The sequence below is a fragment of the Notolepis coatsorum genome (genome assembly GCF_963971535.1).
Source record: "Notolepis coatsorum genome assembly, chromosome: 3".
NCBI lineage: Eukaryota > Metazoa > Chordata > Actinopteri > Aulopiformes > Paralepididae > Notolepis > Notolepis coatsorum.
The window spans coordinates 191,415,144-191,441,373 of NC_140167.1; the positions used below are offsets into that span (position 1 = coordinate 191,415,144).

The 26,230-nt window shown below is 43.4% G+C and overlaps 1 protein-coding gene across 2 annotated transcripts in view; it reads right to left on the reverse strand.

Annotated features, from left to right (window-relative positions):
• Nucleotides 1-26,230, reverse strand: part of cmss1 (cms1 ribosomal small subunit homolog) — a 158,263-nt gene that overhangs the window by 1,756 nt on the left and 130,277 nt on the right. Inside the window, exons 3-8 of one of the 2 annotated variants that reach the window (XM_084309556.1) lie at nt 18,957-19,093; nt 17,100-17,171; nt 10,168-10,312; nt 9,953-10,012; nt 9,295-9,397; nt 9,120-9,180 (exon numbers count right to left, since the gene is read on the reverse strand). In XM_084309556.1, coding sequence (XP_084165682.1) covers nt 9,120-9,180; nt 9,295-9,397; nt 9,953-10,012; nt 10,168-10,312; nt 17,100-17,171; nt 18,957-19,093 — 578 coding nt within the window. The remainder of the gene's footprint in view (nt 1-9,119; nt 9,181-9,294; nt 9,398-9,952; nt 10,013-10,167; nt 10,313-17,099; nt 17,172-18,956; nt 19,094-26,230) is intronic. The other variant, XM_084309557.1, reaches the window with a different exon arrangement.

Here is a 26,230-nt window from a genome sequence, read left to right on the forward strand (position 1 = left end):
CAAAAAAGGCAGTAAATTAGACCCAGGCAACTACCGCCCTGTTTCTATCCTTACCTCCATCTCGAAAGTCATGGAAAAAATTGTATACGAACAGGTCGAAAAATACCTTGCGGAAAAAAATCTAATCTACGAATTCCAATCTGGCTTCAGAACATCCCACTCCACTGACACATGCCTTCTCTATTTAAACGACCACATCAAACAAGAGGTGGACGCGGGCAAATACTGCGGCATGGTCATGCTGGACCTACAAAAGGCCTTCGACACTGTCAATCACACCATTCTGATTGACAAGCTAAAAGCAATTGCTTTTAGCTTGTCAATCAGTGAGCTGGATGCAATCCTACCTGGAGGGGAGAGAGCAGATGGTGGAGGTAAACGGTACCCTATCCCCCCCCCCTCACAGTAAACTGTGGTGTTCCACAAGGAAGCATACTAGGTCCGCTACTGTTCCTAATTTATGCAAATGACATGTCGTCAGCTTGTGACTGCAACTTGTTCCTGTTTGCGGACGACTCAGCCCTGCTGGTCTCTGACAAGAACAAGTTACAGGTTGAAAAAACCCTCAGCTCAGAACTAAGCAAAATCTGCATATGGCTCGCTGATAACAAACTATCATTACACATGGGCAAAACAGAGTCCATTCTCTTCGGTTCAAATAACAAACTCAGCAAGACCGACGGCTTCTCAGTTACAGTGGGTGACAATATTGTCACAAGGAAAGAAGATATTACCTACCTGGGTTCCATCCTAGAGGCAAATCTTTCCTGTGACAAAATGGCATCCAATGTAATAAAAAAAGTCAACCAACGAACTCGTTTCTTGTACCGGATCTCCTCACTGGTAAACAAGAATACCCTGAAGACTCTAGCAGGAGCACTCATTCAAGGGTACTACGACTATGCTTGCACCTCATGGTACCAAAGCACCTCAAAGGCGCTAAAAACAAAATTACAAACATCTCAAAACAAACTGGTCAGACTACTGCTTGACCTTACTCCTAGAACCCACCTCACCCCTGCCCACTTTGACAACCTAGGATGGCTTAGAGTAGACGACAGAGTACAGCAACTTGCAATGGGCCTGGTCTACAAGATACACTACACGACCAAGGTACCCATGTACATGACTAAATACTTCCCAAAGGTCAGCGAATACCACGATCACAACACCAGAGGGAGCTCCACAAATCATGTTAAACCCAGATTCGGCTCAAACAAGGGACTAAACACGTTTCGCAATTATGCCACATCAATGTGGAACGCCCTACCCAAAGCTGTAAAGGAATGTGAATCACTACCCACTTTCAAAAACACTCTAAAAAAACACCTAAGGGAGACTGCAACTCGAAACTGGCCCCTGTAAATGTCCGAACACAACCCCCTCCAATGTACAGTAAATTACCAAGTATGGTCTTGTCAATAATCCAATGTACAGTGTTGTTTGTACAGTTGTACAGTGTCCCCCACCCACCCCTCCTACCCAACCCCCCCCCCCCACTCCTACCCAACCCCCCCCCCCCCACTCCTACCCAACCCCCCCCCCCCACCCACCCAACCACCTCCAATGTACAGTCCCCACCCACCCCTCCTACCCAACCCCCCCCCCCCAACCACCTCCAATGTACAGTCCCCCCCCACCCCACCTACCCAATCCAATGTACAGTTTCTACGCCTAATGTATATACTCTTTTCTTTCTGGACTCTTTTTGTATCACAAACAGTACTGTAATTGCAAATCTGGTATGTCATAAATGTATAGATGTAGCAGTACTGTCTATCTGTATGTCATGTATGTCATATATGTTACGATGAATTGAAAATGGGGGACCCTGATGTAAACAAGACGAAAGTCTTTCTCTGGTCTGCATCCCCTTAACAATTGTATGTATTGAGCTGTACTGTACTGTACCCATTCTGCAATCTGTTAATAAAGTTTTCATTCATTCATTCATTCAAGTCAAGTCAAGAGTTTTAATTGTCACGGCATACAGGTATACAATGAAATGCGGGTGGTCTTGCCCGCAACGATGTGCAATACAGTGGTACATATAATAGAATCAAAAGAAGGAAACAACATTGTGCAGTAACAGGTAGCAGGTAACATGGAGTGACATCTCGGTATCTGTACATAGTTATTTACAGAGCATGTGGGACATGCTAGTTAGCTTTGGTAGTGCAATACACTGTTCCTGTTATTCTAATTTAAAGTGTCCTTTCCTTTGGCCATAAGTGTGCGTGTGTGCGACATGAGTGTGTGCCCGCTCATGTTAAAGTGGATGTAATGAGTGTAATGTGGCAGAATGTATTAAAAGACTAAGGTGAAGAGATACGTTTTTAGAGTGCAAAGTGGCAGACTATTAAAATAGCAGCATAAACAACAATAAAATTGCTCTAATTAATACAATAATCACAGTATGGATGTAACAAGTCTAAGTGTCAGAATGTATTAAAAGGCGAAGAGATATGTTTTTAGTAAAAAAAAAAAAAAAAAAAATGTTTAGTGAGCTAGCCTCCCTAAGTAATGTCCATAGATAAGGTGTTCCATAGCTTTGGTGTGTAATTGGCAAAGGCTGCAATCCCAATTTTGGCTGTTGCTGGGAACGTAATGTTCTTGGGGCCACATAATTGACAAGAGAATTGGCAATGTAGCTCTCTCCTGTTCCATTTAAAACCTTAAAATAAATTTGAAATGTTACCGGAAGCCAGTGCAGAGTCGATAACACTGGACTGATGTGCCCTCTCCTCTTGGTATTCAATGTCTTTGCACCCCCAATTGGGGGACCCTGCTGTTCTCGTCATAAATCTATCAATACAGACCGTATTAATTAATGTTGTGTTTCTTTTCCAAATGTAGCCAAGAGTAAAGACCATAACCCTATCAAAACAGCAGTCAAAGTGTATATTTTTCTCTGAGAATGTCTCTGAATAATGTGAATTCTCTGTGCATTGGATCGGGAAAAAAGAGGAGCTTTTGGAAAGAGGAGATTTGGCCCTATCCTATCCATAGATGTATGACTTGGCCATAATAAGGTAATTTATAGGCCTGATATTCTACAGTATATTATATATTCAAATGGATTATAATTCAGTACTGTATCTACAAATCTTCTTGTTTATTCATCTTCCCTTTATTCATTTGCTTAGATTTTTTTTGTACACTCGATCTCAAGAAGGTGTTGAATGAGCTCAGTGAGCGAAATCTGAACACCCACAATTTTTAACATGGTGTTATTCACTGTCAAAGATGCAAAGAAAAATTATAATTTATATTCTCCTTTGTTTCATTACGATTTACTCAAGCATAGTAACAGACACAATATTTCTGACACTGGGAATACATTCCCTGAGGTCCATATATGTCCCTAGATACCAAGAACATGCTAATTGACCTTGTAGAAGTGGAGCAATCTTCCATTTACTTGGGCATGTACTTTTAGGCGGATTTTCTGAAAATAGGGATAGGGCTTAACAGGTTAAGGTGGTATCGGCCACATTCAGAGTGTGAGTGGAAACAGAGCAATACATTTGAAAGGGACTTCTTCAATACAAAACACTAGTGTTTCACAAACAGTGCTTTCTTTGTGGCGAAACCTGATTTAAAAAGCATGGGGGAAAAAAACGTTGAATTGAATGACCTAGAGTTTTTGTATTCACCCAGTTTGTGTATTCGTTCTGTTGCTGTGTACACCAAAGCAACTGTATGCAGTGTCTTGTAAGTCCATGTGAGCTGAGTGTGTGATGCTTGAATAAACTAATCAGTCAATCAATATCTCAAAGAGCTGACGCTCTCCTTCTCCTGCAGTTCAAATAGGACTTTTAAGCACCCACTGGGAACATGTGATGGGGTAGACGTGAAAGTCAATTTTAACCGGTACCTAGAAGAATAATTCCTCAAGCATATCCCCTATTGGTAGATCTTAGGCCAGAACGTATAGCAAAGTGTTCCTATTGTAACTAGCTAGTCATGTGAAGCACTTAGCCCCCCCGTGAAGCTGCTCTATGGCTCATCATAGCTACACTGGGCTGCTCCCAGGTATAAATGAGGCATAATGATATGACTGTGAAGCTAGAGGCATTGCTGAAAGGGAAGGATTATGTTCAGTCAAGCGTCCCTGGGTAAATAAAAGGTTTTTCTATGCAAAGACCCTCACGGACGGTCAATGTCTCAGTCAGCTCACAGGTGTGACACATTGGCTCCTCTTCAGGGAATGTGCCCTCATGCGGTGTGTCTTTGTTAAAGGGGACATTAGTCCTTGGGCCAAGTGCCCAGATATGACATGTCGGTACCGGTGAGGCGGCAAAGTTTAGTTGTGATTTTTTTTATTCCTATACATCCCTAGATTAGGTTTTGATATGATAGACCTTGCTGACTGGCAGCTTTTTAGTGGTTATCACCTCAAACCCCCCTTTTTGGTATATGGCTCTGGCGAAATTGTGTAAAGGCATACATTAATTCACAAAAATCGACTTGGTAGTCTAAAATTTGTCATGTAGTATCTTGACACATAGGGGTAAGTAGCAGAATAGTATTTTGGGGCATGCTACCATTGTATTGTTAAATATGACCTGCATCATCCACAAAACACAAAGAAATATACTGTCCGCTTAACAAATAACAACAAAGATGGATATTTTCCAGCACATTACGGTGAATATCACTGCCTCACTTGTATATAGAAAACTTCCCATATCCCTAATTTAAGCCCAAGATGACCTTTCTATCTTGAAAATGACTCTTTCTGTAGCCAAAATTCTGCACTATACCTCAAATCTGTGAAAATTGTATATTCAAAAAACTAAAAAGTGCCTTCCCTGGAAATCATCTTCTTTCATTATATCATCTCCTTTGGGTGTGTTGAACTATTAGCCAGCCACAGATACTTGTAATAAACCCTTAAGTACTAAATAATTGCAATGTATATTGTCTAATTAAGGAACCTTTTTGACAAATTATATTGTTCTTCTCAATACCGTATTCAATTGGTTTTAGAGTTAGATAGATAGATAGATAGATAGATAGATACCTTCATTGATCCCACAGGGATACAGATACAGGACATAGAAGTAGTATAGTAATTTCAGACGAATAGCAGCACAAGACAACTTTAATATGATACTGACAAGCTGACAAACTCACATTGGTCTGGACTGAATGGATTCAGCCAGCAGTTCTCCAGGATATCAACAATAGACTCAACACCAGCCTCATCTCTTCTGATCCTGGGCAGCTGTAAGTCTGGGTGATTAAGTTGAGAATCTCCTTGACCAACCATCTCCCTCAGCCGCCTCAGGAAGGCACTGCGGTACTCTGAGGTTAAGTAGTACTTGTAGACAGCCGCAGGTTTGAGGCTGAAGCCTTTTGTTCCACCAGATGTTTGTGTGTCCTTGTTGACAGTCTCCTCAATGGTCTGGTCAACAGGAATTCGTCCAAAAGGATTTCTGCTGCCAAGTTGGACGGAGAAGCCTCCTTGCAGGAAATGGGCATGCACTTCCGGGTGATTTGCAGGCAGCTGTGTCATTGTGGCATAATAGTATGAAAGGTAGCGGGCGTAGTTGAGCTTGTCATATGCAAAACACCAAGGAATCATCTCTCGGATGCATGCAAGGTGCAACATCCAGTTCCCTTCTCTAGAAGCACGAATTAGGCCCAACATGATATCTGTCATATCCAGGTAGGACATCCAGAAAGCTGAAAGACCTTGTTGGTTCCGGAGAGAGTCCAGGGCCCTCATTCATCAACGTGACGTAGAATATGTTCTATTTCCACACGTAAGCACAGAATGTAGAATCAGTGCACGCACAGAAAAATCGGGATTCACCACACGTGCGTACGCAGGTTCTACGCACACCCGTCATGATGAATATGACTTTGATCCTACGTTTGAGCTTGTGCACTGTTTTAAGTATTTGCATACCAGAACCGCCCCGATTAACCATATACGGTAATGGAATACCCCCATGAAATGTGGAAAAATGGACTAAGCCGAGGGAAGCGTGTCATGAGACAGGCTGACAGACGTGTACACTTACGGTGATGTCGGATATGATATCTATTAACCATTGCTGCCTGGGCAGCGCAAACACTAATAAAGACCGCGCTGGAATATGACTGCCTTTTCCCGTGTTGTTTGATTAATACCCAGGGATTAAAGTTCTCCTCAATTTTATTCCAAATCGCGATGGATCTTCCGTCAATTTTCTACCTGCTGCATATTATTTCTAGAGGCATACTACAATCTATTTTGATGTCAGTATTGGGTAGCCTATATAAACAATAATACGAGAGCATATACAAGAACAATGAATCTCACTGCATGTATGATGTAGCCTGCCTTTCAATACATGAACTTGAATTCCATCATGTTTGTGTGCGGGACTCACAAGGCTGTTGTCACAATGGGTGGTACCGGTACAGTAATAACAGTCCACACAATATCACGATGGACCATGCCATAGCCTATGTTCTATTAGGACATGATCTGTGACGACAAATGTTCTAGAATGTTTGATTAAGATATCATACTCTGACAGCATGCCTATGATCAACAAAAACGCGAACTTGAATCCCATCATATACATAGTCTGTCCACTATCTGGTGTCATTGCAATGCGTTTTCTATTCTTTCTTATACAGTAAAAAGGGGGAAGAACACTATATCGTGGGTGTTCATATGACTTGTATTCTGCTTACAGCTTCGAAATTCCACTTGTTTCGTTTAACGTAAAGCCTTTTAAATATAATCAAAACGTTCCCGTGTTTCTGCGGTCTGTGCGCAAAATAATAACGAGTTGAGATACGCAGAGCGCAGTCAGTCAGTAGCCTACACCCCGTATATTCCGATAACGCTATATAAACCATGCTGCATTCATTCTGAGAGAAAGATCTATTATTCCAAATGCTATTTATAGGGTTTTGACCATAATTACACTACTGTTGCTATTTTACAATGAACTATAATGAATTACGGTTCATACAGAACATGCCAGTGTTGAAACTAATGCACAGAAGCTCATTTCCTTGTTGTAATAATATATTCTACCACTGGGCGTCAGCTAAGTGTGCTCCGAGCTGTGCGTAGACATAAGCACTAAGTCAAGTTCAAGTTGAAATTGATGAATCCCACTCTTTGCTTAGAAATGATCGTACGCACAGGTTAAGCACAAATCTGTGCGTAAGACACGTTGATGAATGAGGGCCCTGGTAGACCTGGAATAGCTGTAGGGTGAGGGTGAATGAATCCTTTCAAGAAGCTCTGTGAGTGATGCCTGACAGATATCACCTTGGAAGCTATCAATGCTCCTCAGTGCTTCTTCCATGTGTGACATCTCTGTTGGATGTTTCTCCTTTATCCACAGAAGGAAGCCTTTCCAGGCAAGCCTCATCAATGCTTCATAGACAAGCTTGTGCAACCCGACAGCTCGATTGTATTTTCTGCCTTCCATCACACCAGTTACTGACCCTTCCGCAACAACTCCAGACTCCACACAGAGGTCCCTCAACCCTGCATCTTGGAATCGTTTGCCCAGAATGGAAAGCAGATTGCAAATAGTGTGGAACACCCCCATCCTGATGATAATGTTTTGAAACTTCTCATGCTTCCACATTACTTCTGCTGCCTTGGCATACAGTGCTTGGTCAAACACACAGACGATCGTCGTTAACGGCAGGGACTCCATGATACCCAACGTTTGGTTTAGCATCTCATACACCGTTGACAGTGCTGTAGCAGGAGCATTTATAGTTGGCAGGTAGCCTACAGTGTCTTGGACCACTGTGACATTGTTGCGGACCTGAATATTGAAACCAGTCCAGCTGCTCACAGACTGAGCTTCTGGGACAGACATTCGAGCAAGCAGCCAAACAAGGTTCTTTGCCTTTGCATCCTGGACTTGTGCTGTAGTGTCAGCATCTACACTTGGGGTTTTTGGTGGCCCCACTCTCTGTCCAGAATTGTACGTAGGTAGCAGCAATGTTTTGGGGCTGATACTCCTCTTCTTTGACTTGGTGACTGTAGGCATGATCCTTTGAGGTGCATGTCCAATGACTTTTGCCTGGACAGCTATGCCATTGACTCTGTGAGAGGTTCCTGCTCCACTACATGTTTCCTCTAGCCGGTCTATGTTGTCATAAGCCAGGGTGGTGAAAACATTTTGGTAAATTTGGTACCGATATCTCGTCCGGCCCAAGGACTACATGTACTGCTATTCCTAGCACTATTTGGGCAACTTTACACAATTCCTGTTAGTCTATTGAAGACATCTGTAAGGTTTTTTTCAAAAAAAATGCATTGTTTTATATTTCTAATCAAGTACTCAAAACCATCATTTTCCAGCTTCAAGATTTCAGGCTGTTATGGCCTGGCTCTGCCCATAAGCACTTTGAGTGACAGTCAGTCCACACAGTCTGCGACTGGTAGACAGAGAGAGATAGAGAGAGAGAGAGAGAGAGAGAGAGAGAAAAAAAGACAGGCCGTCTCTTTTAGTTTTTTCTCTCCCTGCGGCAGCTTGTGGGGGGGGGGGGGGGCTCCCTTCCTCCCCTCTCCCGTGTGGCGCGGCAGGTCCCCCCCCCAAGTGCTCCCTCCCTCTCTCTCTCTGTCTCCCTCTCTCTCTCTGTCTCTCCCTCTCTCTCCCTCCAGAGTAGGCAGAGGTGTCGGGTTTCACTGCCTCGCAGTATGAGGAAGTGGTTTTCCACTCGCTGTCTAGTCTATGTAGATTGTGGGCGGGCATTAGCTACAACCACAGAGCCAATCACATCACTGTCTTCTACCCAGAGCCTGAATGACGTGACTCAGGCCTTCAAATCAGGATGGACTAATTTACTGGAGCAGGAAATTATCTGAGCTGAATCAGAGCAATCCGCCAATATGGTATTTAGACACTAAAACACATTGATACTAACTCCTATTACTATAATACAATGCTAGAGACTGAAGAATGACATTTATAGTACATGTCCCCTTTAAAATAAATGGTTCGGCCCTTTCAGGGGCCTTCAGAATTAATTTGTTGAAACAAAACCAATATCTTTTCAATGCGGAAAACGACACATGACATCGATATGGAATTCCCATATTGGTGCCGACCTCTAATGTAGTGGGACCTCGACCATGATATTACCTTGATGTGCTTCGCAAATAGCTTCAACACCTTGGCTTCACCCCTGAAGGTAGTCAGCTGCCTGGTGAGAAGAGAAGAAGCAGTCGGCACACAGGAGGCGTCACACTTAGCGCTAAATGAAACAGCTACACGGCAGCACGTCGATGTGAATAAAGACCGCTGGTTTGTGACTCACTTAATGAGATCTATGGTCCTGAGGGCCGAGCTGCACACGATGAGCAGAACCACAGCACTCTTCTCTGTGTGCTGCTTCTGGACCTTAGCCCATTTAGGACAAACTAATATATAGGAGGGAGGGAGGGAGGGAGAGAGAGAGGGAGAGTGATAGATTGATTGATAGATATAGAGATTGATAAGAGAGAAAGGGAGAGAGAGTGATATATATATATATATATATATTAGGGATGTCCGATATTATCGGCCGACCGATATTATCGGCCGATATCGGCAGTAAAATGTGATATCGGTAAATATCTGTATCTGTTTAAAAACAAAAAAAAACAATAACAATATTTGTTATATATATATCCAGTGAAATTATTCAGTTTTTTGGACGGGGAAACCCTGCATATATCGGTATCGGTTGATATCGGTATCGGAAATTAAGAGTTGGACAATATCGGAATATCGGTATCGGTAAAAAAGCCAATATCGAGCATCCCTAATATATATATATATATATATATATATATATATAGGGAGAGAGAGAGATAGGGACAGAGAACAGCCATGCATCAACTTTAAGATCATTAAAATTAAAATACTAATTGGATGTCACTAATGTCAATATGCCAAAAACGTGGCATCTTTATCAAAGCTAGAACAGCACTCACCTTCTTTCAGATAGGAGGACAGGCTGTGTGTCAAGTCATTACTGGTCAGGAAACCAGAATCTAGAGGATACAGAAGAAGACAGACAGACAGACAGACAGACAGACAGACAGACAGACAGACAGACAGACAGACAGACAGACAGGGGGGCGTGAGTCAGTTGAGCGGTAAAGCACCAGCGTCAGTCTGCGGGACAAAGGGGAGAGTCCTGACTCACCCTGTAACGTTAGCTTGAGCTCCTCCATCTCGATGACAGAACGCTTGTCTGAGAAGTACTGGACCACCAGGTTCCGCAGGTCTGCCGGACAGCCGGGCTTGGGCTCCGAGGAGGCCAAGACATCTGTGATTGTCTTCTTCTTCTTCTGGACACAAACACATTGGCCTTAGTTGACCTTAAAACAGCAGAGATAGTTTTTAAAGCTAGAAGTTATCAACTGCCATGTAACTCAGTTAAAGGAGTGAAACTCTGGAACAATATACCGGATGAAATAAAAAAATAGATTTTTGATTGTTGATTTGTTTTTTTGTTTGTTATATTTTGAAAACTTTAACTTTTTTGAATTAGTTTTTTGAATTAGGGGTAGGTTGCTCTATAAGCCTTCGGCTTCAAACCTATCCTTTTCGTTTGTTTATTTGTGAAAATGTTCGAAACATTATTTGTTCGTTTATTTATTTGTAAACATTCAAAATAAAATAATTCATTCATTCATTGGGACACGTTAAAATACGTACACATAGAACAGCATTGGCCCGGTGGGTTTATAAGCCGTCTAAAGGCTAGTGTATATGACAAGCGCTTTGGACAAATGTTTTACTCATCTCGTCTCTCGAAAGCGGAAACGTTCTCATTTCATTTTCATTTATTCGTACATGGAATTGTTACAGTCCAACAGTGTCTTATATAGTTCACTTAATATGATCCACTAAATCCCATGGCCGAAAGGAACAGGAAGAAGAAAACTCGTATTGTACTTGTACCTGCCCCTACACACATACAGTACACTGATAAAACTGTTCATAGCTCAATGTTTACCAGACCAAACTAAATGTACATACTTATTTTGCAGAAATGAAAACACAATTAAATTAACATAAATAAATACATTTTGTGTATCTATCTGTTAAATTGCACATTTACTGATGTTCATTCATTAACACACACACAGGGCAGGAGAACTTCATGTAACGCGACAGGAGAGAAAGACACACGGAACCGGGAACAGAGAAAGACACACGGAACCAGGAACAGAGAAAGCCACACGGAACCAGGAACAGAGAAAGCCACACGGAACCGGGAACAGAGAAAGCCACACGGAACCAGGAACAGAGAAAGACACACGGAACCAGGAACAGAGAAAGACACACGGAACCAGGAACAGAGAAAGACACACAGAACCAGGAACAGAGAAAGACACACGGAACCAGGAACAGAGAAAGACACACGGAACCAGGAACAGAGAAAGACACACGGAACCAGGAACAGAGAAAGACACACGGAACCAGGAACAGAGAAAGACACACGGAACCAGGAACAGAGAAAGACACACAGAACCAGGAACGAACCAGGAGTGGTGACTGTGCTCCTTGGTCCATCTGTCCTTCAGGTAAGATGCTGCATGTCTGCATGTCCCTGTCCCGTCTAAGTCTGAATATTGTGAACTGTTTTCATTAGAGAAAACACATTTTAAATGTGTTCCAGTAACTGACCTTTCCTCGCTATGGGTGAAGTCTTCCTCATCACCTTTTTATCTTTGTTCTATGTTTTCAACACACAATGTAAGATGCACCACACACACACACACACACACACACACACACACACACACACACACACACACACACACACACACACACACACACACACACACACACACACACACACACACACACACACACACACACACACACACACACACACACACACACACACACACACACACACACACATCTATGTATAGTACACTGTTCTATTATATCATGTATTATTCTATATTATACTTCTAAATAATTGCATTATTTTTATTGTATTATACTATAACTAAATCATACTATATACTATATCACACTATAATATACTATATTATACTAGACTAGACTATATTATATTGGTATACAGTATTATACAATATTATTTTATATATATACTGTTATTTTAATATATTATTATTCTATGTTAAGCTGCCATATACTATATTACTATATTATATTATTATTATTATTATTATTTTAAACAATGGAAGGAAAGGAACTGAAAGGATTTATTTGCAGAGTGCATTCTGAACATAACCCTCTGCATTTACTGTTTAGCAGCAGTGGGCAGCCAGGGTCCAGCACCCCGGGGACCAACTCGAGGGTAAGGGCAGGAGTGTGTACTTAAAAAAGCCAGCATGCTAGCAAGTATGTCTTTTATGGTGTAGACTAGAGTACCTGGATGAAACCCACGCGAACCTGGGGAGAAACATGCAAACTCCTGCCAGGCCTTTGACCCCTTCAGAACCCTCCCCGCTGTGAGGCAGCCAGCGCTAAGTGCTCTGGTTCAGCTCTGTAACATCATGTGCATCACTCCTACAAGCTCCGCTTTCTACCTGCTACCGGCAGCTAGTTTAAGACACTATCTTGGTAAAAAAAAAAAAAAAAACATTGTTTGCCATGACGCAAAGAATGCTAGAGACTAGCATTTGCCAGATGGTGAAGCTAAAATAAAAAGGTCAAAATGTACAACTTTGAAAAGCCATAACTTCTACACTGTATTTTGATTTGATTGATTTGACATTGACAGTTAAAAAAAAACACATGACATGCATCTCAAGCAAAACGTCAAGGATACGCACAATAAAGTCATGGACTTATTTATTCCATTGTGGTCCTTGGTCTCAGACATACGTTTTATAATATAAAACAATACAACAAATAGCATCGGTACATAATATTTACATGAACATGTTCTTAAGCTTTAACATTTTCAAGGAGCCAGGATTTGACCTTTTTCTTAAAAAGGTGCTGGCTGCTCCATCAAACCTAAATGAACATTTACCAATGTTGGTTTTGAACCTAGGCAAGCTTGACTATCACAAGACGTAATCTACAACTTTGACACCGGGACTTCCATATCCGCCATGTTGGAATATTTTCATCCTAGGCTGTTTGCACATGTGTGACTCAGAAAGTTACTAGCCAAAACTCATAACCGTCACAATTCGTTTCGTGTCATTCTGCCACATGGTGGCGCTATTCACAAAAATAACAAGATAAGAGACATGAACCTGCAGATTCCTCCTGAGCAACGTCAGAATGATCCGCCCCTTCCTGACAAAAGAAGCCACCCAACTCCTCGTCCAATCAACAGTCATCTCCCGCCTCGACTACTGCAATGCACTGCTTGCTGGCCTCCCGGACGCGTCAACATTTTAGGCAACCAACTTGTGTTCAGCGTTTCTCTGATTGGCCACGACACCCATGTGACCGCGGCAGCGCGAGACAGCGGCAGTGCGGAAATAGGCTGCATTCTATTGCCATGCTCTGCGACAAACTCTAACCGTAACCAACTCCGAAACAGCGCCTAAACTTAACCCTAACCTTAACCAACTCCGAAAGAATATTGCCATGCCCTAAGACAAACTCTAACCTTAACCAACTCCGAAACAGCGCCTAAACTTAACCCTAACCTTAACCAACTTTGAAAGAATATTGCCATGCTCTAAGACAAACTCTAACCTTAACCAACTCCGAAACAGCGCCTAAACTTAACCCTAACCTTAACCAACTCCGAAACAATGCCTAAACTTAACCCTAACCTTAACCAACTCCGAAACAATGCCTAAACTTAACCGACGAAAGAATGCATGTTAAAAAAATAAAAATAAAAAATTGAAGGGATTCAAACTTGTCACCAACGCACCGCAGGATCCACAGCAAGGCGGCGAACCAGTTGAGCTAACCGTCGATGTTAAAAGAGGGCGGATTACGGCTGCATAATGCCGCGGCCGCGTGGCTAGACGCAAGCTGGTTGCCTAAAATGATTAAGCCTCCCGGCCACTGCCACCAAGACTCTTCAACTCATTCAGAATGCAGTGGCGCGCCTGATCCCAAACCTACCAAAGTCGGCCCATGTCACCCCACTTCTTACCTGCACTGGCTGCCCATTGCTGCACGAATCGGCTACAAGGCCCTCGACCTGGCATACCATGCGGCAAAGGGAACCGCTCCCGCCTACCTCCGGTCAATGGTCTCTAACTACACACCCTCAATACCCCTACGCTCTGCATCTTCTGGCCGTCTCAGACCCACTCCTATCCGAGCTCCGGGAGGGTCATCAAGGAGAACCTGCCTTTTCTCAGTCCTTGCCCCACAATGGTGGAATGAACTACCCACCCCAGTTAGGACAGCCGAAACCAGTCCAATCTTTCGCCGTCGACTAAAGACGCACTTCTTCAACCATTATCTAAAAAAAAAAAAGAATAATAATAATTCTAACCTTAACTACCTGTCATGCACTTGTCCTAATAAACTAACCTACACTGTAGCACTCAACACTTTGATGAACATTGTTACTCAGCTGATAGAGTTGTGCCCTTCCTGATGACTTGTCGTACAGAACTTGTAAGACGCTTTGGATAAAAGTAAATGTAAATGTAAACATGAGATTTGCCATACTGATAAGATACTGGTGTGCCAATGTCTCATAACAAATACCACACCAATCAGCCATATAATGGCACTATAATAAAAAGGTAAAGATGTACAATTTAGACAAGACGATTCAGACTTTGTACGCATTTCCAGCTATCATTGGTCCGCAACTTCACCACTAGATAAATGCATGAAAGATAATGCCTACAGTGCTTGGGTTGAAGCACATATCGAGGCAGCAAGTAGCTGTAAGAACGAGGGGTTTCATGTAGTCATACTGGTTGCAGCTCATCAAGAATGATGTGCTTGATTACTGTTCAGGTCTATTTTTTCCTGCATACACACATTAAGGGCCCAGCTGAATTCATCCATTGTGTCTGTCCATCTATGTTTGTTTTTCATTGTTTTTCCAACAAGTCTAGTCTACATTCCTTGGGCTCCGCCAGATTTATGTCTGTTTTGAGGATGAACTTTTGGAACCACCGGAAATGCCGCTGTCCATTAGCAAAGCTGTTGCTTCTGCGAACGCACGATTAAGTTGGCTGGGTTCTAATTTAAAAACAAACCAACAGACAGCAATACCTTCCATCTGTTTTCTCTCCGTTTTATGATGGATGAGTGTAGCTGCTCCTTAAATCTATTCAACAGGCAATACAAAATTTAGGCAACCGGTAGTCATAATTTTTATTCATCATTGGCGCCGTCCCAACAACAAAATAGGTGGATTAAAGAAAAATAGTCCTATTTATCATCAAGCATCTGTGTGTTTATGTTTCATAAAAGGCACAGTGCACAGAAAGTGAGCTAGGTCTGTTTTTGCAAACAGTCTTTAGGCTATATCCCTACAGTTGCCAATATCCTTCAGAATGCATGGTTTAAATGGAGCCAGGACGGACACAAACAGAGGTCTTTCATGTTTCCGGGTTCATGTTTGCGGTTCACTTTTGGAACTCTGGAGCAGGTTATGTTATTATGGAATCATCATTACTAGAATATCACGTAGGACACAGTTTTTACAGTAGGTGAGCTGATAGAGGGTCTCTTCACACGGTAAACATTGTTAGAGACTAAACCTGCTGGCTTTCTCTTATAATTACATGTGATGGAACTAGTCTGCTATTAATATCCCCCCCTTGTTGGTTGCAAGCAATTTCAGTTTGTCCATATGATCCTTTGCACAATAGCAGTGACCAGCAAAGATCGCTCTTCGATGCCCCACAATAGTTGTTATTGGAGACAGTTCACCATAGATCTGTTCTTTTGTTGGATGACTTGTCCAGGAGATGTTCTTTACATGCATACGGAGCCTTGAATATGTGCCGTCAGGACGGCCTTGAAGATTCTTCTTCATAATCTGTGACAGAGGCCCCGAAGAAAGAGATCTTGGTAACAATAGAGATGTCAAGACATGCCAGAGTAATTTCCTTTCTGAAAAGAAAACCCTTTCTGCCGTCTGCAACATAGGAACCAACATATTTGCAGTCGTCAACTTCCTTGATGTTCGTTTCACTCATTGATATAATAGATGGGTAGGGTCCTCGTTGATGATCATGCATTCAGTCCTACAGCAGATTCTTTATTTATTTTTTGATCCACTTTTTCTCCTCCTATTTTTCTTGTATTTTCCTCCCATCCCAATTTTAGTTGTTATGCCAATTCCCCCCTCCCCTTACTGGTCGGTGCGCGCATTTGCCCCCTACTTGCCGGTCTAGGGAGCCCTGAAGTTCTATCACATGCTTCCTCCGATACATAGGAGACAGCCAGTAGCCTCTTTTCACCTGGCAGCGAGGACTCTCATTGGGTGAGTGTAACATGTGGGAGGGCACACTACCTCACCCAGATCCCTTCCTCACTGTGCAGGCGCCCTGACCGACCTGTAGGAGTCGCTGTTTACAACGACCAGATTACCATCCACCGGCTTCCCTCCCGCTGACACTGCCAATTGTGCCAGTATGACGACCGGCCAAGCCGGAGGCACCGCTGACAGCTGGATTCGATACCAGTATCTCTGCGGTGGTAGACAGACGCTTAGTCCGCTGCGTTACCCGGCCGCCCTACAGCAGATTCTTCAAATGAGATGAGAAACTGCTGAAATTGATCAGGGTCTTGTTGAGTTTAACATGGTTGAAATCCCCATTGATGAGGATAAGTGCGTCCAGGTGTTTTGTCTGAAGTGCCGCGACCGTGGAGTGGATGACGTCACTGTCCTGTGCCGCCACTCCGCTTGTGGGATGTAAACAGTCAACACTAACACATGTGTTAGCTCTCACGAAAGATAATGGTCTCATACCGATAATTCAATGTCTGGGAAACAGAGGTGGTCTCTGTTCGTTATGTCAGTATATGAATCCCTGCACTTAAAACTCTTCAAATTCTACCTATTTCTTTTTATTTTCTATTCATTTTTATTTGCTAACCACTGCCATCTAGTTCGTTATATTCTCATCTTGGGGAAAGCTTTTAATTGTTCCTCTTTGCACCAGCAGGTGTCTCTACAGTTCCCTCGTTCCTCGCTCTCACCTTCCTCCTCCTCTTGGCCTTTGTTGACTTGTCACCATCATCCTTGTTCTCCTGAGCGACAAAACACTCTTTCTGGGAAAAACAACAGATTAGGAGCACATGATTTAGACGCAACACATACACACACATACTGTTAACGCAATAGTCCTCATCCTCAACCTTTTTGCCGCCAAGGCCCCCCCCCCTCACCCCGGGGTCCAAGGAAATATTCCAGGGGCCCGCATAGGAGACATGATAACCTGTCTGCCCGTCATCATCAAGGGGCCCCATAGGAGACATGATAACCTCATCAAGGCTCTGGACACACGAAATGTAGTTAGTCCAGCGTATTCCATTTAAAAATCACAAGAGTTATTCAAAAACAAAATTTTTTGCTGTCAGTAGTCCTCAAATATTTACAAAGCAAAAATCCTTATTTATTCCCCTTTCCTACTCATAGCAAACATATGAGAGAAAGTTAAAAGGCTATTTTTATATTTTATGTGTTATACTTATAATTACTTGTGTTTTGATGTTCTGTGAGGGAGGCATTCCGTAATGAACTCTTTTAACCCATTCTCCGCCAATCACGTGTTAAGGCAGGTTTCTCCGCCATGCGTTGTCTGCCAATCACCCCTAAAGGCGTGTTTGAGATCAATATTTCATATTTTCGTCATGGTATTCATATTTCACCCACGGAGTCTTGGCTGATGCTGTCTGAGCCATCACAACTCTGCAACGCTTCTATACCGCCACCTGGTGGCCGATCGGCGAGTTGCCAAACCGGAAGTGCCCATTGGAGCTCGGTCCGTCCCCTATTTTCGTCCGGCCACTCGTTTATCGTCCCGGGGCTCAATACAGACACTGTGGATATGGATCTTTGCCATAACTCAATAATCAACATGATTTGGACGTGTATTAGTAATATACAAACCGGAAATAGATCGCATCGATCAACATCCCATAATTGGGATCTGTTTGCTCCACTCTCATCGGCCAACGCTACGAGGAGACTGACGTGAGTTTCAGCGTTTTTCTTTATCATTTTCGGTACAAACTGCTCTGATCAATATATCACCCATACTACATAAATCATTTAACGTCGGTCATTGAATTATACAAACAACCCCCCCCCCCCCCCCCCCTCCGTTCACCCGCAGATGATCAGTCATGACGTTTAGGACCATGTACAGTTGACATTTTTAATATAGCATGGATCGGTATCAAACTGCATTTGATAATCTAATATATGCATTTATGCCTATAATCTCACGTTCTATGAAATACTGCAGAAAACGATAAAAACATATTTATACTCAAGACGGTATTTTAGTATTAATGTGTGAATGAAAAAGTAAAACGTTCCTACATCCTGAACGATAGATAATTGATGTTGAATGGGCCATAGTAATGTCAATTTAGCAATACAATTTAAAAAGTTATAGCCCTGCAAAGAAGGTGAACATCTCTATAGACAAATAGCGCTGGCAGAGGATGGTTTAGGATGATCAAAGTGGTGGCAGAGAATGGGTTAATAATTTCCTATCATCTCAAAGCCCCCATTGAATCCCCCCCCTCTTTAACTCCACATTTGATTGAAGACAAAAGGAGGTGTACAATGTGTCCAATTGACCATATTCACACGGTGGCCATTTTGCTCGTATGTCATGCTCAGGCTGGGATTTCTCATTCTCTGAAGTCATGGTCAGCCCCCCAGGAATAGAGGGCAAAAGAGAACGCTCAGGCTGGGATTTCTTGTGGGAACATGGCGGAAAGAAAAATAAATCCAAACCTAAGCATGACATAAGAGCAAAATGGCTGCCGTATGAATAAGGTCTATTGGAAAGGTTGGTGCAGAACCACCATTTTAATACCAACCTGTTCAGTACTTTTCGTCTTCTTGGCCTTCGCTGGCTTCTCTGCTTCACTCTTCCTCTTTACTGCTTTCTTCTGTGAGGGTTGCTTCGCCGTGGGCTGCTCATCTTCCTCTCGCTCCTCCTCTACCTCAGGCACAGCTGAAAAGAAGAAGAGAGAGAGGGAGGACAAGATTCCTTATTACGATGCTCAAGGTAGAGTTGGCTTTGGAATGAGAGATGTAGGTGTGTACGATGAGTAAAACCTTAATGTGAAAAAAAAATTTTGTGAGCTGTGGTCCATCGAGCCAATTTGAGACATTTTTAAATCAACGTTCGCCGTATGAAAAGGTCTTGTTCACCTTAGGCCTCGATCCGAGACACAGACAAGAAAATATGTACGAGACGAGCAACAAATGACGTTATGGACCAAGAGGGGCCATGATGCAACGTGGACATTTCCTCAGAGAGGCCAGAGAGTTGAAACATGGACGTTGACAAGTCCTCGTGTCTCAGATTGGTCGGGCTATTCATCACACTATGTACACAGCAGCCACTAAAAACCATCTAGGGGTACATATCATTGTTACCTTGGATACCAATAATGTAGCCGTCGTAAAACCATGCAGCTAGTTATCTTTAGAGTCCCCCCCCCCCCCCCACACCCCCTTCTCCCTGAATCCACTCTCACTCCTGGCCTCCCACCTCATTCTGTGGAGTCATGGTCAGCCCCCCAGGAATAGAGGGCAAAGGAGGACGCTTCCTCGTAAATACCTCCGCTTTAATTAAAACAGGCAAATGCCAGAGCCTGATCTCTGCTATAGAGGTGTTTCATAACAATGTCCTTACCGACTCCACATGTGACAATGAGCCTAAAGATACATAGGCCTACTGTAGATAACGATCAAGTTTCAAGTTTCAAGTTTCTTTAATAGTTGTCATACAGAAGTACAGAATACTTTTGTACAAAATGCTTCTTACTGTTGCGCTCCAGAGACTGTGCAAGACAAGATAAGTATGAAATAAAAACATAGTAAAATTAGAAGTAAAAAAAAGAGGTCACAGTGTTCAGTTTAGACATATGTACAATGTTCGATGCAGAATAGACGTAGTTACCATACAATATACAATACTGTGCAGTGTACTAATATACAATACTATATAGTGCAAGGCAGAAATGGAGAAATGGGACGAGGTGCAATTTAGGTACAATTCACAGTAGGTGTACGAGTTGTAGTGCAAATCCTTTATCAATAAATATAAAGTGTAAGTGTGTTTGTGTGATCTAAAGTGTGGAGAGTGGGTGCTGCAGTGTGTTGTTTGTTTGAGTGAGTGTGTGCGTGTGGGTGTGTGTGCATTTGATGGTTGTTGCATAGTGATTATTGTTCGTTTAGCGATTATTGTTCGTTTAGCAGCCTGATGGCCTGGGGATAGAAGCTTCTTCTGAGTCTTTCTGTGCTCGCCTTAAGACTCCGGTATCGCTTGCCTGACCGCAGCAATTCAAAGAGGCAGTTGTTCGGGTGGCTCGAGTCCTTAATAATTCTCTTAGCCTTCCCCTTGCACCGCTTGTTGTAAATGTTCTGGAGGGTGGGAAGCCCCCCTCCAATTGTGCGTTCGGCTGAACGTGTCACTCTTTGTAGTCTGCTACGGTCTTGTGCAGTGCTATTCCCAAACCAGGAGGTCAGGGGGTTGAACGATTTTGGAAAATAAATATCCAATTACGATTATTTTTATTGATATTGCAATATGTGATATGTGATGTGATTCACAATATTAGAGGCGAATAAACATTGTTGCATCATTATTCTAATTTTCACTGATAAAACATTAAACCTGATCATCATGGTGTGATTTTTGCAGTGACCTGTACTAAACAAAGACGCTTTCTTAAGTCTGTAGAATAAGATGTGTAGGCTGGAGGTGCGGCCGGGTAGCACAGCAGACTAAGCGTCTGTCTACCACCGCAGAGACACTGGTATCGAATCCGGCTGTCAGCGGTGCCTCCGGCTTGGCCGGTCGTCATACTGGCACAATTGGCAGTGTCAGCGGGAGGGAAGCCGGTGGGTGGTAATCTGGTCGTTGTAAATAGCGACTCCTACAGGTTAGTGTTGTCAAAAATATCGATTTTTCGATACATAGCGAATCTGAATATTTAAAACGGTTTCAATACTCATTTCCCGCAATATCGATATATAATTATTCATAAAAAAAAGAAAGCGGCTAGTGGCGGTATGTGAATATATCCGCATGCTGTCGCTGGCCGTGTCGATTGGTGGTTTTGCTGTTTGGTTCGGGGAGGGGTGGGGGCCGGGGGTCTTGGGGTGTCTGTCCCCGGTTGTGTATTTTTTGGAGGTGGGTTTCCCTAGTGGAAGAAGTTGTACAACAGACGCGTAAGAGGCCTGTCTGTTGTATAACAATGATGTTGTTGTTGTCATTGTTGTTATTATTTATTATTGTTTATTTAAATTTTATTATTGTCCTGTCTTTATTTAGTTTTGTTGGCCGCAGGTAGGGGAAGGGACCAGAGGGTGAGATAATTGCTGTGTGCTGTGGGACATGTATCTGCTGTACACCTGTTATTCAAATAAATAAAATAAAAAATAAATAAAATCTTTTTTTTCTTTTTGTATAAGGAAGTTGCATTGTTCATTTCAATACCTGTAATAGTACAGTACATTTACATTTACATTTAGCTGACGCTTTTATCCAAAGCGACTTACAAGTTCTGTACGACAAGCCATCAGGAAGGGCACAACCCTATCAGCTGAGCAACAATGTTCATCAAAGTGTTGAGTGCTACAGTGTAGGTTAGTTTATTAGGACAGTACGGTGCATGACAGTACGGTTAGTTAGGGTTAGATTTTTTTTTTATTGTTTTTTTTTTAAATTCAGATAATGGTTGAAGAAGTGCGTCTTTAGTCGACGGCGAAAGATTGGACGTGATTCGGCTGTCCTAACTGGGGTGGGTAGTTCATTCCACCATTGTGGGGCAAGGACTGAGAATAGGCGACTTCTCTTTGATGACCCTCCCGGAGCTTGGATAGGAGTAGGTCTGAGGCGGCCAGAAGATGCAGAGCGTAGGGGTCTTGAGGGTGTGTAGTTAGAGACCATTGACCGGAGGTAGGCGGGAGCGGTTCCCTTTGCCGCACGGTATGCTAGGTCGAGGGCCTTGAAGCGGATTCGTGCAGCAATGGGGAGCCAGTGCAGGTCCCTAAGAAGTGGGGTGACATGGGCCGACTTCGGTAGGTTTGAGATCAGGCGGGCCGCTGCGTTCTGAATGAGTTGAAGAGGCTTAGTGGCAGTGGCCGGGAGGCCAGCGAGCAGTGCATTGCAGTAGTCGAGGCGGGAGATGACTGTTGATTGGACGAGGAGTTGGGTGGCTTCTTTTGTCAGGAAGGGGCGGATCCTTCTGACGTTGCTCAGGAGGAATCGGCAGGTTCTGGTCGTCGCTGCGATGTGAGCAGAGAAGTTCAACTGGTCGTCGAGGACAACACCAAGGTTCTTGGCGGTCGGGGACGCAGTCACAGCTGCATTCTCGACTGTGATTGAAAGGTCGGTTAGGGGGGAGGATTTGGCCGGCAGGCGGAGCAATTCTGTTTTGCTTAGGTTCAGTTTGAGGTGGTTGGACGTCATCCAGGCTGAGATGTCGGACAGACAGGCCGAGATCCGCTCAGAGACGTGTATATCTGAGAGAGGGAAGGAGAGGAAGAGTTGAGTATCGTCGGCATAACAATGGTAGGAGAAGCCATGAGACGTGATAATGTTACCCAGTGATTTAGTGTAGAGGGAGAAGAGAAGGGGTCCTAAAACCGAGCCCTGGGGGACACCAGTCCTGAAGCCTGACTGATTAGGGTCTAGGAGGTCATTCTGTAAGAGATAAGCAGTAAGTTGGTTGGATACAGCACGTTCAAGTGTTTTAGAAAGGAAGGAGAGAAGAGAGACAGGACGGTAGTTGCCTATGACGGTAGGGTTCAGGGTTGTTTTTTTTATGAGCGGCGTGACTCTGGCTTGTTTTAGGGAGGTGGGGACCACCCCAGAGTTGAGTGAGGAGTTGATGGTTGCAGTTAGGAATGGGAGGATGTCTGGTGCTATGGTCTGGAGGAGTGGGGAGGGTAGCTGGTCCAGCTGGCAAGTAGTCGGACGGTTCGACGTTACCAGTGTCAGGGTCTCTGCTTCTGTAATGGGAGAGAAAGATGACAGAGTGAAGGATGAGGTTCTCGATTCAGCATTTGGAATGGGTGGGGGTTGGGAGAAGGAGCTGCGGATGTTCTCCACTTTTTCCTCAAAGAAGATCGCAAAGTCTTCGGCAGAGAAAGATGAGGGAGGGGGGGGGGGGGGTGGGGGGGGAGTGAGGAGGGAGGACATGGTAGCATGCAGTTTGCGAAGATTCTTGGCAGAGGCCTCGATCCTATGGTGGAAGAAAGAAGCTTTGGCATTAGTGATGGTTTTGGAGAATGTTAACAAGAGGTTGTGATATGTGTCGATGTCAGCAGTGAGGCGTGACTTTCTATACTTCCTTTCAGCTGCTCTCAGGACCTGTCTTTGTTCTCTCACTGGATCTGTCAGCCATGGACTGGGTGGGGAACGGCGGGCAGGTTTCTCAACGAGGGGACAGAGCTTGTTGAAGGAGGTTGCAAGGGCTGAAAGGAGGGTGGAGGTTGCCATCTCTGTGGAGAGAGCAGAGAAGGTGTCACTCAAAGGTAGAGCGGATAGTATGTCAGAGGAGAGGGTGGAGGGGGATAGGGAGGGCAGGTTGCGTCTGAGTGAGACTGTTTGAGTTGGGGTGAAGACCTTTCGGTTAAGCATGAGAGTTAGTGAGAAGGATATGAAGGAATGGTCAGATACATGTAGGGGAGTTACCGTGGTGTTAATGATGCTGGAGTTACGGGAAAATATGAGATCCAAGGAGTTGCCTGCTTTGTGGGTGGGAGGCATGGCAGTGGGAGTCAGGTCAAACGATTGTAGGAGGGAGACTACTATGACTGACTGAGATGAGTCAGGCAGGTTGAAGTCGCCCAATAGAAGGAGAGGGGTACCATCTTCCGGTAAGGAGCTAAGAAGCATGTCCAGCTCATCTGTGAAGTGATCGAGTGTACCTGGAGGGCGGTAGAGTGTAACAATGGTGAGATTGAAAGGATTAGAGACAGATACTGCATGATATTCGAGAGAGGAGAGTGACAGTTCTGGGAGTGGTGTTACGTTTGTAGCCCATGAAGGAGATGTCATGAGGCCAGTGCAGTAGTCCACACACGCAGTAGTCCACACACACACACACACACACACACACACACACACACACACACACACACACACACACACACACACACACACACACACACACACACACACACACACACACACACACACCACACACACACACACACACACACACACACACACACACACACACACACACACACACACACACACGTGCATTCAGTTAGGTTGGAATATGACTGTAATACAAACAGTTCAGTTTGTCAGGTACATGCAACACAGATTACAGTGTTTACGTCTGTCTGCTTGAGAAAATACCATGTTCTGCAATAAAAATTATTGAAGTGAGATGAACAGACTGAACTTTATTTTATTAGATAAAACATAAATTAAATGTGATACATTTTAAAAATGTTTGTTTAATGTCATATATATGATGAATTGAAAATGGGGGACCCTGATGTAAACAAGACAAAAGTCTTTCTCTGGTCTGCATCCCCGTTGAATGCCAAGAACGACTTACGCCGTTTTTGGGATCGATATTTCATTTTTTCACCATGGCATTCATAATTCATCCAGCCAACCTCCGGACTCCAGCGGGACCCTGTATGAGATTGCAACGCCTCAATACCGCCGCCTGGTGGATGGTCCGGTGAGTTACACTCTCGCCAAAACCGGAAGTGCCGATCGGTGCGTAGAGGAAATCCCTCCGGCAGTGATATCTTGTTACGTGGCTCCAGACAAACACTATAGTGCATTTGGATCGCTTTCTAAACTTAATAATCGATATGATTTCGGCGTTTATTGCGCCCATACAAACCAGAAATGGATGTAGGAGATCGGCGTCAAATAATTGGGATCTTTTTCCTCCAGTCTCATCGGCGAACGGTAAGAGGACAGTAACGTTATTTTCAGCCCGATTGTTTATTCATTTCACTGCAAACCATCTGATCAATATATCAACCCATACTAAATAAAGCCGTTACTGATGATCAAGGAATTATAAACAACCCCCGTTTCCTTCACGCATGATGAAGCATAATGTATACCGATCATATACATTTGAATTTTTTAATATAGCGTGTATAGGAAAGAAACGCCAATCAATAATCTATCATATGCGTCAGGGCCTATAACTCTCGTTTTTGGAATTACAGCAGAAAAGATTAAAAACATAGTTATATTCTAGACGGTATTAACACAACAATGTATGAATGAAAAAATATAATGTTCCCACATCCTGAACGATAGATAATCGATGTTGAATGGGCCATAGTAATGTCAATATAGCAATACAATTTAAAAAGTTATAGCCCTGCAAAGAAGGTAAACATCTCCATAGGCTTTCAACAGTGGCAGACTGGGTATATTGATGGATATAACCCATGGTGCCCAAAGTGTTAACAATTGTGTGTATTGAGCTGTACTGTATTGTACCCATTCTGCAATCTGTTAATACAATTTGCAATCAATCAATCTGTTGTAGTGAGTGTAATGGTACATAATTCACCCACGGAACTATTGTTAGGAACATTCTAGAACATTAGTTCTGCCCGAACATTGTGGAACGTTTGTGATGATGTCATAGTAGACATTCTAGAACCTTAGTTCTGCCCAAACATTCTGGAACGTTTGTGATGATGTCAGGGGCGGACTGGGACACAAATTCAGCCCGGGACATTTAATTTAATTCAGATGCACCAGCCCACACACCGGCCCACGCACCGGCCCCGAAACCGGCCCACACAACGGCCGTTATGAAACACTCGTCCAGTATTAAACAACCCAAGGCTGTGGCTAAGGAGCCAACATCAGGGCGACCAAATCTACACCCCGCCCCTAGATGTGAACTCGTGCACAGTGCACGCACACACACACACACACACACACACACACATATACCATTACTTCCTATCATTGGCATACATTTAATTTTTTTTACTAACATCTTAGTGCCTCATTAGCCTAGGGATTAAGGAGGATACATGAAGTATTAACTACACCATAATAATATTGAGGTTTTGATCCATAGAAAGGTCTGTGCTACACAATTTCAGTTAGATTAGATTTAGTCCTTTAATT